General features: G+C 54.3%; 1 protein-coding gene across 1 annotated transcript; it reads left to right on the top strand.

The window, feature by feature from the left end:
* Positions 1-963: 963 nt before the first annotated feature.
* On the top strand, positions 964-15,741 carry IDH3G (isocitrate dehydrogenase (NAD(+)) 3 non-catalytic subunit gamma). The gene is made up of 10 exons (XM_058822399.1): positions 964-1,055; positions 3,428-3,540; positions 4,925-4,985; positions 5,782-5,914; positions 8,461-8,594; positions 10,105-10,207; positions 12,399-12,545; positions 14,754-14,848; positions 15,302-15,362; positions 15,497-15,741. Exons 1-10 carry the CDS (start codon positions 1,030-1,032, stop codon positions 15,575-15,577), a joined length of 954 nt encoding a protein of 317 aa, XP_058678382.1. The 5' UTR covers positions 964-1,029; the 3' UTR covers positions 15,578-15,741.
* Positions 15,742-16,183: the final 442 nt, after the last annotated feature.

Raw genomic sequence — 16,183 nt, 5'->3', positions numbered from 1 at the left:
TTGGGAGACCCCAAAATCATTGGGAGACCCCCAAAAATCATTGGGGGGGGCCCCAAAAATCATTGGGAGACCCCCAAAAATCATTGGGGGGGCCCCAAAAATCATTGGGAGACCCCCAAAATCATTGGGAGACCCCCAAAAATCATTGGGGGGGGCCCCAAAAATCATTGGGAGACCCCCAAAATCATTGGGAGACCCCAAAAATCCCCTGGGGGGGCCCCAAAATTCCCTGGGGGAGCCCCAAAATCATTTGGAGACCCCAAAAATCATTGGGGGGGGCCCCAAAAATGATTGGGGGGGCCCAAAAATCATTGGGAGACCCCAAAAATCATTGGGGGGACCCCAAAAATCATTGGGAGACCCCAAAAATCCCCTGGGGGAGCCCCCAAAAATCATTGGGGGGGCCCAAAAATCATTGCGAGACCCCAAAAATCACTGGGGAGGGGCTCAAAAATAAGGGGGGGACCCCAAAAGGAGTGGAGGGCCCAAAATAACCAAGGGGGGGGACCCCAAAATCACCTGGGGAGTCCAAAAATAACTGGGGGGGCTCAAAAATCTCTGAGGGGGACCCCAAAATCACTGGGGAGGGGCTCAAAAATAAGGGGGGAACCCCAAAAGGAGTGGAGGACCCAAAATAACCAAGGGGGGGGGACCCCAAAAATCATTGAGAGACCCCAAAAATCACTGGGGAGGGGCTCAAAAATAAGGGGGGACCCCAAAAAGTGTGAAGGGCCCAAGGGGGGGGACCCCAAAATCACCTGGGGAGTCCAAAAATAACTGGGGGGGGTGGGGGGGGGGGAACCAAAAATCGCTCAGGGGGGTCCCAAAACCCCCAAATTTTCCCAAGTTTTTGGGGGGGAAAATTGGGAAAAGGGCGGGGGGGGGGGGAGGGGACAGCAGGGAGGGTCTGGGGGGATCGAGGGGACCCCAAATTTTGTGTTTGTCCCCCCCCCCCAGCCCCCCCCAGCCAAGTACGGGGGCCGGCACACGGTGACGCTGATCCCGGGCGACGGCATCGGCCCCGAGCTCATGCTGCACGTCAAGGAGGTGTTCAGGTGCGGGCCACGCCCCCAAATATGCTAATGAGGCGGGGGGATGTTAATTAGTTAATTAGAAGTGCGATGGGAGTTGGCACAGTGTGGAAATGAATCGGTGGGATTGGGAATTGACGCCTCAAAAGTGGAAGTGGAGCCCCAGAAACGGAGCCCAAAATGGGGGAATTGACGCTGAAATATGCAAATGAGGCAGGAAGATTTTAATTAATTAATTTAAAGTGTAATTGTGTATGTACAGCGTGGAAGTGATTCAGTGGAGTTGGGAATGAGCCTCCGAAAGGGGAAATGGAGCCCCAGAAACGGAGCCCAAAATGGAGGAACTGTCACTAAAATATGCAAATGAGGCAGGGAAATATTAATTAATTGCTCAGAAGTGTAATTAAGTCCATTCAGTGTGGAAATGAATCGGTGGAGTTGGGAATTGACGCCTCCAAAAGGGGAAATGGAGCCCCAAAAGTTGGAATTAAATATGGAAATGGAGCCCCAGAAATTGGTGAATTGAGTCTAAAATGGAGAAATTGACTCTAGAATATGCAAATGAGGCAGGAAAATATTAATTAATTGATTAAAAGTGTAATTAAGTCCATATAGGGTGGAAATGAATCGGTGGGGTTGGGAATTGACGGCCAAAAGTGGAAGTGGAGTCCCAGAAATGGAGCCCGAAATGGAGGAATTTATATTAAGATATGCAAATGAGGCCCAGAAAAATTAATTAGTTCTTCAAGTATGGAAATGAGTCGGTGGAGTTGGGAATTGGCACCCAAAAGGGGAAATGGAGCCCCAAAAGTTGGAATTGAGTGTGGAAATGGAGCCCCAGAAATTGGTGAATTGAGCCCAAAATGAAGGAATTGACCCCAAAATATGCAAATGAGGCGGGGAAATATTAATTAGTTAATCAAAAGTGTGATTCAGTTCATAAAGTGTGGAAATTAATTGGTGGAGTTGGAAACGAGCCCCCAAAATGGAAATGGAGCCCCAGAAATGGAGCCCAAAAAGGAGAAATTAACCCCAAAATATGCAAATGAGGGGGGGAAAAGGCAACCAAGCATTTACATATGCAAATGAATCAGTAAAATTGGGCACTCGGTGACACTGGGAGACATTTGGGGGACATTTGGTGTCATCGGGGGGACATTTTGGGGACATTTGGGGGGAAATTTGGGGGATGTTTGCGTGACAGTTGGGGGACATTTGGTGACATTTGGGGACATTTGGGGACATTTGGGTGACGTTTTGGGGTGACATTGGGGTGACATTTGGGTGACATTGGGGTGACATTTGGGGTGACATTTGGGGGACATTTGGGGGACATTTGGGGACATTTGGGGGACATTGGGGTGACATTTGGGGGATATTTGGGGTGACATTTGATGTCATTTGGGGTGACATTTGATGACATTGGGGTGACATTGGGGTGACATTTGGGTGACGTTTTGGGGGATATTTGGGGTGACATTGGGGTGACATTTGGGGGACATTGGGGTGACATTGGAGTGGCATTTGATGACATTTGGGGTGACATTTGGGGTGACATTGGGGGATATTTGGGGTGAAATTTGGGGGATGTTTGGGTGACAATTGGGGGACATTTGGGGTGACATTTGGGGGACATTGGGGTGACATTTGGGGGACATTTGGGGTGATATTTGATGACATGTGGGGGGACATTGGGGTGACATTTGGGATGACATTTGGGGGACATTGGGGTGACATTTGGGGGGATATTTGGGGTGACATTGGGGTGACATTTGGGGGACATTTGGGGTGACATTTGATGTCATTTGGGGTGACATTTGGGTGACATTGGGGTGACATTTGGGGGACATTGGGGTGACATTTGGGGGATATTTGGGGTGAAATTTGGGGGATGTTTGGGTGACAATTGGGGGACATTTGGGGTGACATTTGGGTGACATTTTGGGGGACATTTGGGGTGACATTTGGGTGACGTTTTGGGGTGACATTTGGGGTGACATTTGATGACATTTGGGGGACATTGGGGTGACATTTGGTGACATTTGGGTGACGTTTTGGGGGATATTTGGGGTGACATTGGGGTGACATTTTGGGGATATTTCGGGTGACATTTGGGGGACATTGGGGTGACATTTTGGGGATATTTCGGGTGACATTTGATGACATTTGGGGGACATTTGGGTGCCATTGGGGGACATTTGGGGTGATACTGGGATAACATTTTGGGGACTTTTGGGTGTTCATTTAGAGACATTTGGGGTGACATTGGGGTGACATTTTGACACCATTTTGTTGTCGCTTTTTGCCATTTTAGCACCATTTTTATACCCTTTTTTTGCCATTCTGATTCCATTTTTTTGCCGTTTTGGTGCCATTCTGTGCCCTCTGTGCCCCAGGCACGCCTGCGTCCCCGTGGATTTCGAGGAGGTTCGGGTGAACTCGGAGGCGCCCGAGGACGACGTGCAGAACGCGATCACGGCCATCCGGCGCAACGGCGTCGCGCTCAAGGGTCAGGGCCTAAACCCCAAATCTGAGCCCTAATCTGGGCCTGAATCCCAAAATCTGAGCCTGAATCCCAAAATCTGAGCCTAAATCACAAAATCTGAGCCTAAATCACAAAATCTGAGCCCTAATCTGGGCCTAAATCCCAGAGCTGGGCCTAAACCCAAAATCTGAGCCCAGAGCTGGGCCTGAATCCCAAAATCTGAGCCTGAATCCCAAAATCTGAGCCTAAACCCAAAATCTGAGCCCTAATCTGGGCCTAAATCCCAGAGCTGGGCCTAAAGCCCTAAACTGAGCCTAAATCACAAAATCTGAGCCTGAATCCCAAAATCTGAGCCCTAATCTGGGCCTGAATCCCAAAATCTGAGCCTGAATCCCAAAATCTGAGCCGAAATCCCAGAGCTGGGCCTAAATCCCAAAATCTGAGCCTAAATCACAAAATCTGAGCCCTAATCTGGGCCTGAATCCCAAAATCTGAGCCTGAATCTCAAATCTGAGCCCCAAGCTGAGCCTAAAGCCCTAAACTGAGCCTAAATCCCAGAGCTGAGCCTGAATCCCAAAGAGCCGAGCCTATAGCTGAGCCTAAATCCTTAAACTGATCCTGAATCCCATATCTAAGCCGAAATCTGAGCCCAGATCTGATCCTAAATCCCAAATCTGATCCTAAATCCCAAATCTGAGCCCAAATCTGATCTCAAATCCCAAAATCTCAGCCCAAATCTGAGCCCAGATCTGATCCCAAATCTCCAAATACAATCCTAAATCTGATCCTAAACCTGAGCCCAAATCTGATCCTGACTCCCAAAATCTGAGCCTAAATCCCAGAGCTGAGCCTGAATCCCAGAGCTGATCCCAAATCCCAAAATCTGAGCCCAGATTTGAGCCCAAAATCCCCAAATGCAGTCCTAAATCTGAGCCCAAATCAGATCCTAAATCCCAAATCTGAGTCTGAATCCCAAACTCTAATCACAAATCCCGAAATCTGATCCTAAATCTGAGCCCAAATCTGGTCCTGACTCCCAAAACCCGATCCCAAATCTGATACCAAATCCATCACATCTGATCCTAAATCCCAAATTCTGACCCCAAATCTAAGTCTGATCTGAAACCCCAAATCTGATCCTAAATCTGATTCCAAATACCAAAATCTGAGCTCAAATCAGAGCCTAAATCCCAAAACCTGATCCCAGATCTGAGCCCAAATCTGCTCCCAAATCTGATCCTAAATCTGCCCAAAATCCCCAAACCTGATCTGAAATCGGCTCCAAATCCCCCAAAATCTCCTCTAAACCCCCAAAATCTCTCCCAGATCCCCCAAATTTCCCCCAAATCCCCCAAATTTCCCCCAAAATCCCCCCAGTCCCGGCTCTGACCCCGTTTTTTCCCCCCAGGGAACATCGAGACCAACCACAACCTCCCCCCCAGCCACAAATCCCGCAACAACCTCATCAGGTCAGGCCTTTGGGGGGCTCATTTGCATAATTTCGGCTTCATTTGCATAATTTCGGCTTCATTTGCATAATTCGGGACTTGACTTGCACGTTTTGTGAGTTGCTTTGCCCGTTTCGGGGCTCATTTGCATGTTTTGGGGGGGTTCCTTGCATATCTTGGGGGTTCATTCGCAAGTCTTGGGGGCTAAATTGCATTTTGGGGCTCATTTGCATGTTTTGGGTGTTGGCTTGCATGTTTTGGGGCTCATTTGCATAGTTTGGGTCCAGTTTGCATGTCGGGGTTCGTTTGCGTGGCTTGGCAGCTTATTTGCATATGTAGGGGGTTGGTTTGAATGTTTTAGGAGTTCATTTGCATGTTTTGGGTCTGATTTGCATGTTTTGGGGTTAATTTGCATAATTGGCTGTTGATTTGTATATTTGGGGGTTCTTTGCATGTTTTAGGGTTTTATTTACACATTTTGGGGTCCATTTGTATGTTTTGAAGCTGATTTGCATGTTTAAGGGATTCATTTGCATGTTTTGGGGTCAGTCTCCATGCCTGGGTGTCGATTTGCATGGTTTGGGGGTTAATTTGCATGATTTGGGGGTTAATTTGCATGATTTAGGGGTTAATTTGCTTATTTGTGGGTCCACTTAAGCATTTTAGGGGTGGATTTACATTTTTTGAGTATTTGAATATTTTGGGGGTTCATTGCACATTTTGGGGTTTTATTTCCACTCTAGTAGGTTCAGATGAATATTTTGGTGCCTCATTTGCCTATTTTGTGCCTCATTTGCATATTTTTGGGCCCTGCCAGGACCAGCCTGGATCTCTACGCCAACGTCATCCACTGCCAGAGCCTGCCCGGGGTGGAGACGCGGCACCGGGACATCGACATCCTGATCGTGAGGGAGAACACCGAGGGGGAGTACAGCTCCCTGGAGCACGAGGTGTGCCCCAAAAACGCCCAAAATCACCCCAAAAAACAGCCTAAATGACCCCAAAAAATTCCAAGAAATAACCCCAAAAATATCCCAAAATCACCCCAAAAACAGCCCCAAAATCATCCCAAAAAATACCCCCAAAAATATCCCAAAAATACCCCAAACCACCCTCATTGTGAGGGAGAACACCGAGGGGGAGTACAGCTCCCTGGAGCACGAGGTGTGCCCCAAAAACGCCCAAAATCACCCCAAAAACACCCAAAAAATACCCCAAAAATATCCCAAAATCACCCCAAAAACAGCCCCAAAATCATCCCAAAAAATACCCCCAAAAATATCCCAAAAATACCCCAAACCATCCTCATTGTGGGGGAGAACACCGAGGGGGAGTACAGCTCCCTGGAGCATGAGGTGTGCCCCAAAAACGCCCAAAATCACCCCAAAAAACAGCCAAAATCACCCCCAAAATATCCAAAAAATACCCCCCAAAATATCCCCAAAATCACCCCAGAAAGCAGCCAAAATCACCCCAAAAACATCTAAAAAATATCAAAAAAATACTCCCAAAAATACCCCGAAAAATATCCCAAAAATACCCCAAACCACCCTCATTGTGGGGGAGAACACTGATGGGGAGTACAGATCCCTGGAGCACGAGGTGTGCCCCAAAAACGCCCAAAATCACCCCAAAAACACCCAAAAAATACCCCAAAAATATCCCAAAATCACCCCAAAAAACAGCCCCAAAATCATCCCAAAAAATACCCCCAAATCACCCCAAAAACCAGCCTAAATCACCCCAAAAATATCCAAAAAATACCCCCAAAATATCCCAAAATCACCCCAAAACCAGCCAGAATCCCACAGAAAACACCCTGTTGGTGATGCCACACCCCTGCCCTGCCCATGCCATGCCCCAGGGCTGATGCCACACCCCTGCCCTGCCCGTGCCACACCCTGTTGGTGATGCCACACCCCTGCCCGTGCCATGCCCTGTTGGTGATGCCACACCCCTGCCCGTGCCATGCCCCAGGGCTGATGCCACACCCATGCCCCGCCCACCCCACATCCTATTGGTGATGCCACACCCATGCCCCACCCCTGTGCCACCCTCGTCACATCTTGGGGTTGATGCCCCGCCCTTGCCACGCCCCATTGGTGATGCCCCTGCCCTGCCCATGCCATACGCCACACCCATGCCCTGCCTGTGCCACGCCCTGCTGGTGATGCCCCACCCATGCCACACCCTGGGGGTGGTGCCACACCCATCCAATATCCTGAGGGTGATGCCACACCTGTGCCACACCCTATTGGTGATGCCCTGCCCCGCCTGTGCCACACCCTGCTGGTGATGCCACTCCCATGCCGCGCCCCGTTGATGGTGCCAGGCCTGTGCCACACCTGTACCACGCCTTGGGGGTAGTGCCACACCCTGGGGCTGATACTACACCCCTGCCCCACCCGTGCCACGTCCTGGAAGTGATGCCACACCCATCCCACAACCTGGCGGTGATGCCACACCCATGCCCCACCCCATTGTTGATGCCCACCCGTGCCCCCGTGCCCGCAGAGCGCGGCGGGCGTGGTGCCACACCCCATTGTTGACCCCACCCTGTTGTTGATGCCCCACCCCCTGCCACACCCCATTGTTGATGCCCACCCATGCCCATGTGCCCGCAGAGCGTGGTGGGCGTGGTGCCACACCCCGTTGTTGATGCCCCACCCCATTTCTGATGCCCCACCCCCTGCCACACCCCGTTGCTGATGCCCACCTGTGCCCATGTGCCTGCGGAGCGTGGTGGGCATGGTGCCACCCCACGCTGTTGATGCCCCACCCCATTGTTGATGCCCCACCCTCTGGGTGATGTCACACCCGTGCCCCTGTGCCCGCAGAGCGCGGCGGGCGTGGTGCCCCACCCCATTGTTGACCCCACCCCATTGTTGATGCCCCACCCCCTGGGTGATGCCCACCCGTGCCCCCGTGCCCGCAGAGCGTGGTGGGCGTGGTGCCACACCCCGTTGTTGATGCCCCACCCCCTGCCACACCCTGTTGCTGATGCCCACCCGTGACCCCATGCCCACAGAGCGCGGCGGGCGTGGTGCCACACCCCATTGTTGATGCCCCACCCCCTGGGTGATGCCCACCTGTGCCCATGTGCCTGCAGAGCGTGGTGGGCGTGGTGCCACACCCCATTGTTGATGCCACACCCCATTGTTGATGCCCCACCCCCTGGGTGATGCCCACCCGTGCCCCCGTGCCCACAGAGCGTGGCAGGTGTGGTGCCACACCCCGTTGTTGATGCCCCACCCCACTGTTAATGCCCCACCCCCTGGGTGATGCCCCACCCCCTGGGCGATGCCCACCCGTGCCCCCGTGCCCGCAGAGCGTGGCGGGCGTGGTGCCCCACCCCATTGCTGATGCCCCACCCCCTGGGTGATGCCACACTCCATTGTTGATGCCCCACCCCATTGTTGATGCCCCACCCCCTGGGCGATGCCCCACCCCCTGGTTGATGCCACACCCCGTTGTTGATGCCCACCCGTGCCCGCAGAGCGTGGCGGGCGTGGTCGAGAGCCTGAAGATCATCACTGCCGGGCGCTCGCGCCGCATCGCCCACTACGCCTTCGGGCTGGCCCGCGCCGCCGCGCGCCGCTGCGTCACCGCCGTGCACAAGGCCAACATCATGTACGGGGCACCAACGGGGGCTTGGGGGGTCCCAGGGCGGGTTTGGGGGGTCCTGAAGGGGATTTGGGGGGTCCTAAAGGGGGTTTGGGGGGTCCCAGAGGGGATTTGGGGGGTCCTAGAGGGGGTTTGGGGGGTCCCAAGGAGGGTTTGGGGGGTCCCAGGGGGCGTTTGGGGGGTCCTGAAGGGGATTTGGGGGGTCCCAGAGGGGGTTTGGGGGTCCTAAAGGGGATTTGGGAAGTCCAAGAGGGGGTTTGGGGGGTCCTAAAGGGGATTTGGGGGGTCCTGAAGGGGATTTGGGGGATCCCAGACGGGATTTGGGGGGTCCCAGAGGGGGTTTGGGGGATCCCAAGGGGGGTTTTGGGGGGTCCCAAGGAGGGTTTAGGGGGTCCCAGAGGGGATTTGGGGGGTCCTAAAGGGGATTTGGGGAGTCCAAGAGGGGGTTTGGGGGGTCCCAGAAGGGATTTGGGGGGTCCTAAAGGGGATTTGGGGGATCCCACGGGGGATTTTGGGGGGTCCCAAGGAGGGTTTGGGGGGTCCCAGGGGGCGTTTGGGGGGTCCTGAAGGGGATTTGGGGGGTCCCAGAGGGGGTTTGGGGGTCCTAAAGGGGATTTGGGGAGTCCAAGAGGGGGTTTGGGGGGTCCCAGAGGGAATTTGGGGGGTCCTAAAGGGGATTTGGGGGGTCCCAGAGGGGGTTTGGGGGGTCCCAGAGGGGATTTGGGGGGTCCTAAAGGGGATTTGGGGGGTCCCAAGGAGGGTTTAGGGGGTCCCAGAGGGGATTTGGGGGGTCCTGAAGGGGATTTGGGGGGTCCCAGAGGGAATTTGGGTGGTCCTAAAGGGGATTTGGGGAGTCCAAGAGGGGGTTTGGGGGGTCCCAGAGGGGATTTGGGGGGTCCTAGAGGGGGTTTGGGGGGTCCCAAGGGGATTTGGGGGGTCCTAGAGGGGGTTTGGGGGGTCCCAAGGAGGGTTTAGGGGGTCCTAAAGGGGATTTGGGGGGTCCCAGAGGGGGTTTGGGGGGTCCCAAAGGGGGGTTGGGGTGTCCTAAAGGGTTTGGGGGGTCCCAAAAGGGGTTTGGGGTTCTGGAGTGAGTCTTTGGTGGGTTTTGGGGGGTCCAGAGGGGGTTTGGGGGTTCGTGAGGGAGGTTTGGGGGTCCCAAAAGGGGTTTGGGGTCCTGGAGGGGCTCCTGGTGGTCCCTGGGGGGTTTTTGGGGGTTCAGTCCCCCTGAACCCCACAGGAAATTGGGGGACGGGCTGTTCCTGCAGTGCTGAGTGGGATCTCAGGGGTACCCCGGATTTTTTGGGGGTACCCCGGATTTTTTGGGGGTACCCTGGATTTTTTGGGGTCTCACCCCTACTGGACCCACAGGAAATTGGGGGACGGGCTGTTCCTGCAGTGCTGAGTGGGATCCCAAATTTTTTGAGGGGTATCCTGGATTTTTTGGGGGGGGTTTTCCTGTAGGTTTTTGGGGGATATCCCATATTTTTTGGGGTCTCACCCCCCGCTATCACCCCAGGAAATTGGGGGACGGGCTGTTCCTGCAGTGCTGCGAGGAAGTGGCAGCCGAGTACCCCGAGATCACCTTCCGCAGCATGATCGTGGACAACACCACCATGCAGGTGTGACCCCCAAAAAAAACCCCAAAAAACCCTCCCAAAAAAAAAAAAACCCAAAAAACCCTCCCAAAAAAAAAAAAAAAAAAAAAAAAAAAAAAAAACCTCCCAAAAAAAACCCCAAAAAACCCTCCCAAAAAGAAACCCTAAAAAACCCTCCCAAAAAAAAAAAAAAAAAAAACCTTCCCAAAAAAAAAAAACCAAAAAACCCTACCCAAAAAAACCCCAAAAAACCCTCCCCAAAAAAAAAAAAAAACCAAAAAACCCTCCCAAAAAAACCCCAAAAAACCCTCCCCAAAAAACCCCCAAAAAACCCTCCCAAAAAAAAACCCTAAAAAACCCTCCCAAAAAAAAAAAACCCCAAAAAACCCTCCCCAAAAAAACCCCAAAAACCCTCCCAAAAAAAAAACCCAAAAAAAAAACCAAAAAACCCTCCCAAAAAAAAAACCCAAAAAACCCTCCCAAAAAAAACCCCAAAAAACCCTCCCAAAAAACCCCCCAAAAACCCTCCCAAAAAAAACCCCAAAAACCCTCCCCAAAAAAAGAAAACCAAAAAACCCTCCCAAAAAAACCCCAAAAAACCCTCCCCAAAAAAACCCCAAAAAACCCCTCCCAAAAAAAAACCCTCCCAAAAAAACCCCCAAAAAACCCTCCCAAAAAAAAAACCCCAAAAACCCCTCCCAAAAAAACCCCCCAAAAACCCTCCCAAAAAAACCCCAAAAACCCTCCCCAAAAAAAAAAAAAACAAAAAACCTTCCCAAAAAAAAAACCCCAAAAAACCCTCCCCAAAAAAACCCCAAAAAACCCTCCCAAAAAAAAAAAACCAAAAAACCTTCCCAAAAAAAAAAACCCAAAAAACCCTACCCAAAAAAACCCCAAAAAACCCTCCCAAAAAAAAAACCCCAAAAACCCTCCCAAAAAAAAAAAAACCAAAAACCCTCCCAAAAAAAACCCCAAAAAACCCTCCCAAAAAACCCCCCAAAAACCCTCCCAAAAAAAAACCCCAAAAACCCTCCCAAAAAAAAAAAAAAACAAAAAACCTTCCCAAAAAAAAAAACCCGAAAAACCCCTCCCAAAAAAAAACCCTCCCAAAAAAAACCCCAAAAAACCCTCCAAAAAAAAAACTCCAAAAAACCCTCCCAAAAAAAAAAAACCCAAAAAACCCCTCCCAAAAAAAAACCCTCCCAAAAAAAAACCCCCAAAAACCCCTCCCAAAAAAAACCCCAAAAACCCTCCCAAAAAAACCCCCAAAAAACCCTCCCAAAAAAAAAAAACCCAAAAACCCTCCCAAAAAAAACCCCAAAAAACCCTCCCAAAAAAACCCCCAAAAACCCTCCCAAAAAAAACCCCAAAAACCCTCCCAAAAAAAAAAAACCCAAAAAACCTTCCCAAAAAAAAAACTCCAAAAAACCCTCCCAAAAAAAAACCCCAAAAAACCCCTCCCAAAAAAAAACCCTCCCAAAAAAACCCCCAAAAAACCCTCCCAAAAAAAAAACCCCAAAAACCCTCCCAAAAAAAAACCCCAAAAAACCCCTCCCAAAAAAACCCCAAAAACCCTCCCAAAAAAAACCCCCAAAAACCCTCCCAAAAAAAAACCCCCAAAAAACCCTCCCAATAAAAAAACCCCTAAAAAACCCTCCCAAAAAAAAAACCCCAAAAACCCTCCCAAAAAAACCCCAAAAACCCTCCCAAAAAAACCCCCAAAAAACCCTCCCAAAAAAACCCCCAAAAAACCCTCCCAAAAAAAACCCCTAAAAAACCCTCCCAAAAAAAACCCCAAAAACCCTCCCAAAAAAACCCCAAAAACCCTCCCAAAAAAAAAACCCAAAAAACCCCTCCCAAAAAAAAAACCCAAAAAACCCTCCCAAAAAAAAACCCCAAAAACCCCCCAAAAAAACCCCAAAAAACCCTCCCAAAAAAAAAAAACCAAAAAACCTTCCCAAAAAAAAAAACCCAAAAAACCCTACCCAAAAAAACCCCAAAAACCCTCCCAAAAAAAAACCCCAAAAAAACCCCAAAAACCCTCCCAAAAAAACCCCAAAAACCCCTCCCAAAAAAAAAAAACCCAAAACCCCTCCCAAAAAAACCCCAAAAAACCCTCCCAAAAAAACCCCCAAAAACCCCTCCCAGTGCTCCCAGTGCTCCCAGTGCTCCCAGTGCTCCCAGTGCTCCCAGTGACGCGGGCGTGCCCCCCCAGCTGGTGTCGCGGCCGCAGCAGTTCGATGTGATGGTGATGCCGAACCTCTACGGGAACATCGTCAACAACGTCTGCGCCGGCCTGGTGGGGGGACCGGGGCTGGTGCCGGGCGCCAACTACGGCCACAACTACGCCGTGTTCGAAACCGTGGGTCTGGGGGTCCTGAGGGGGTCTGGGGGGCTTTGGGGGGCACTGGGAGCACTGGGAGCTGTGGTGGGGACACCCAGTGCCAACGGCGGCCACGACTACGCCGTGTTCGAAACCGTGGGTCTGGGGGCCAAAATGGGGGTCTGGGGGGCTTTGGGGGGCACTGGGAGCACTGGGGGGAACTGGGAGCACTGGGAGCTGTGGTGGGGACACCCAGTGCCAACGGCGGCCACGACTACGCCGTGTTCGAAACCGTGGGTCTGGGGGCAAAATTGGGGGGTCTGGGGGGCTTTGGGGGTCCTGAGGGGGTTTGGGGGGCACTGGGAGCACTGGGGAGGAACTGGGAGCACTGGGAGCTGTGGTGGGGACACCCAGTGCCAACGGCGGCCACGACTATGCCGTGTTCGAAACTGTGGGTCTGGGGGGGACATGGGGGTCCTGAAGGGGTCTGGGGGGCTTTGGGGGGCACTGGGAGAAACTGGGAGCACTGGTGGGGGTACTCAGTGCCAGCTACGGCCACGACTCCGCCATGTTCGAAACCGTGGGTCTGGGGGCAAAATTGGGGTCTGGGGGGGGTCTAGGGGGTTCTGACAGGGTTTGGGTTATGGGGATGGACACCACGGGTCACTGGGAGCACTGGGAGCTGTGGTGGGGACACCCAGTGCCAACTGCGGCCACGACTACGCCGTGTTCGAAACCGTGGGTCTGGGGGCAAAATTGGGGGGTCTGGGGGGGACATGGGGGTCCTGAAGGGGTCTGGGGGGCTTTGGGGGAAACTGGGAGAAACTGGGAGCACTGGGGGGGGTACTCAGTGCCAGCTACGGCCACGACTACGCCGTGTTCGAAACCGTGGGTCTGGGGGCCAAAGTGGGAGTCTGGGGGGCTTTGGGGGTCCTGAGGGGGTCTGGGGGGCTTTGGGGGGCACTGGGAGCACTGGGAGAAACTGGGAGCACTGGGGGGGGGGGGTACTCAGTGCCAGCTACAGCCACGACTATGCCGTGTTCGAAACCGTGGGTCTGGGGGCAAAAATGGGGAGTCTGGGGGGCTTTGGGGGTCCTGAAGGGGTCTGGGGGGCTTTGGGGGGCACTGGGAGCACTGGGGGGGGGGGGGTACTCAGTGCCAGCTACGGCCACGACTACGCCGTGTTCGAAACCGTGGGTCTGGGGGCAAAATTGGGGGGTCTGGGGGGCTTTGGGGGTCCTGAGGGGGTTTGGGGGGCACTGGGAGCACTGGGGAGGAACTGGGAGCACTGGGAGCTGTGGTGGGGACACTCAGTGCCAACGGCGGCCACGACTACGCCGTGTTCGAAACCGTGGGTCTGGGGGCAAAATGGGGGGGCTTTGGGGGGCACTGGGAGCACTGGGTGAGACTGGGAGTGCTGGTGGGGGGCCACGACTACGCCGTGTTCAGAACCGTGGGTCTGGGGGCACACGGGGGGGGGCTGGGTGGGACTGGGAGCACTTGGTGGTCACTGGGGGGCACTGAGGGGTCACTGGGCTGTTACTGGGGGGCACTGGGGGGTCTCAGAGGGCTGTTATTAGGGGGGCACTGGGCTGTTACTGGGGGGTCACTGAGGCCACTGGGATGTTACTGGTTGGCTACTGGGTGGTCACTGGGCAGTCTCTGGGGGGTCACTGGGATGTCACTGGTTGGTTATTGGGGGTCACTGGGCTGTCACTGCGGGGTTATTGGTTGGTTACTGGTTGGTTACTGGTTGGTTAGTGGGGTCACTGGGCTGTTACTGGGGTTACTGGTTGGTTACTGGGGGTCACTGGGGTCACTGGGCTGTCACTGCGGGGTCACTGGTTGGTCACTGGTTGGTTAGTGGGGTCACTGGGCTGTTACTGGGGGTTCCTGGTTGGTTACTGGGGTCACTGGGCTGTTACTGCGGGGTTATTGGTTGGTTACTAGGCTGTTACTGGGGTCACTGGGATGTCACTGGGGTCACTGGGCTGTTACTGGGGGTCACTGCGGGGTCACCGGTTGGTCACTGGTTGGTGACTGGGGTCACTGGGCTGTCACTGCGGGGTTATTGGTTGGTTACTGGTTGGTTATTGGTTGGTCACTGGGGTCATTGGGCTGTTACTGGGGGTCACTGGTTGGTCACTGGGGTCACTGGTTGGTCACTGGTTGGTCACTGGGGTCACTGGGCTGTTACGGGGGTCACTGGGGGGTCTCTGTGCGGGGGTCTCACACGGTGCCCCCCAGGCCACGCGGAACACGGGCAAGAGCATCGCCAACCGCAACATCGCCAACCCCACGGCGGCGCTGCTGGCGGCCTGCATGATGCTGGACCACCTCAAGTGGGCGGGGCTTAGCGCCGGGGGGCGGGGCTAACCCGGGAGGGGGTGGGAACACCAGAGAGGGGGTGGGGCTTACTCGGGAGGGGCGGAGCTAACCCGGGAGGGGGTGGGGCTAACCCGGGAGGGGGTGGGAACACCTGGAAGGGTGGGGCTCAGTTTGGAGGGGGCGGGGCTCACCTGGGCAAAGGGTGGGAACACCTGAGAGGGGATGGGGCTTTAAAAGGGGTGGTGGTGGAGGGGCTCCCCAAAAAGGGGTGGGGCTTTAAAAGGGGTGTGGCTTCCCTTGGAGGGAGTGGCTTAGAAAGGGGCATGGCTCAGCTGGTCAGGATCCCATGGGAGGGGCTGGGAAAGGGGGCGGACCCTCAGCGTTCACCTGGAGGGGGTGGGGATTAACCTCTGGGGTTGGGTGTGGCTGGCTGATGTGGGCGTGGTCTGTGTTTGCCCCGCCCCCAGGCTGCACAACCATGCCTCCACCATCCGCAAAGCCGTGCTGGCCTCGCTGGACGACCCCCGGGTAAGCCCCGCCCTCACCTGTCCTCACCTGCCCAAGGGGCGTGGCCCTAAAACTGTGGGCGTGGCCATGAGCACGTTCCGTTCGTTGTTGCCCCGCCCCCTGTGGGCGTGTCCGTGACGTGGCCCCGCCCCCAGACGCACACGCCGGACATCGGGGGCCAGGGCACGACGTCGGGGGCGGTGCAGAGCATCATCGGGCACCTGCCGCGGGGCTGAGCCGGACACGCGGACACGGGGGGACACGCGGACACGGGGGGACACACGGACACCGGCACCCCCTGAAACGGCCTTGGGAACCCCCTCCCCAAATGGCCCTGGGACCTTCCCTCAGAAGACCCCCAGGAACACCAACCTGACACCCCCATGACCCCCCGCGAGACACTCCCGGGACCACCTGAGACACCCCCGGGACCCCCCCAAAACACCCCCAGGACCCCCCAAAACACCCCCAGGACCCCCCCCAAAACACCCCCAGGACCCCCCAAAACACCCCTGGGACCCCAAAACGCCTCCGAAACTCCCTCAGGACCACACAGGAGACACCCCAGGACCCCAAAGCACCTTCAGGACCCCAAAACACCTCTAGGACCACACACCTGACACCCCCAAGACCCCGAAACACCCCTGGGACCCCCCAAAACACCCCCAAGACCCCCCAGAACACCTGTAGGACCACACAACATCTGCAGGACCCCAAAACATTCCTGGGATCACCCAGGACCACACACCTGACACCCCCGGGACCCCGAAACATTCCCAGGACCCCCTGGAACCCCCCCAAAAACACCCCCAGGACCCCAAAGTACCTCCAGGATTCCAAAA

Source organism: Ammospiza caudacuta, chromosome 32 (genome assembly GCF_027887145.1).
Source record: "Ammospiza caudacuta isolate bAmmCau1 chromosome 32, bAmmCau1.pri, whole genome shotgun sequence".
Lineage (NCBI taxonomy): Eukaryota > Metazoa > Chordata > Aves > Passeriformes > Passerellidae > Ammospiza > Ammospiza caudacuta.
The sequence above is the reverse complement of the archived record's forward strand: the minus strand, read 5'-3'. Positions and strand labels throughout refer to the sequence as shown.

What these genes read in the sequence shown, in the direction of transcription:
- IDH3G (XM_058822399.1), top strand. Translation starts at nt 1,030, where the DNA reads ATGCTGCACGTCAAGGAGGTGTTCAG. An exon ending in CACGTCAAGGAGGTGTTCAG is followed by an intron (nt 1,056 to 3,427) that starts GTGCGGGCCACG and finishes TCTGTGCCCCAG; the next exon opens with GCACGCCTGCGTCCCCGTGG. An exon ending in ACAGCTCCCTGGAGCACGAG is followed by an intron (nt 5,915 to 8,460) that starts GTGTGCCCCAAA and finishes CCGTGCCCGCAG; the next exon opens with AGCGTGGCGGGCGTGGTCGA.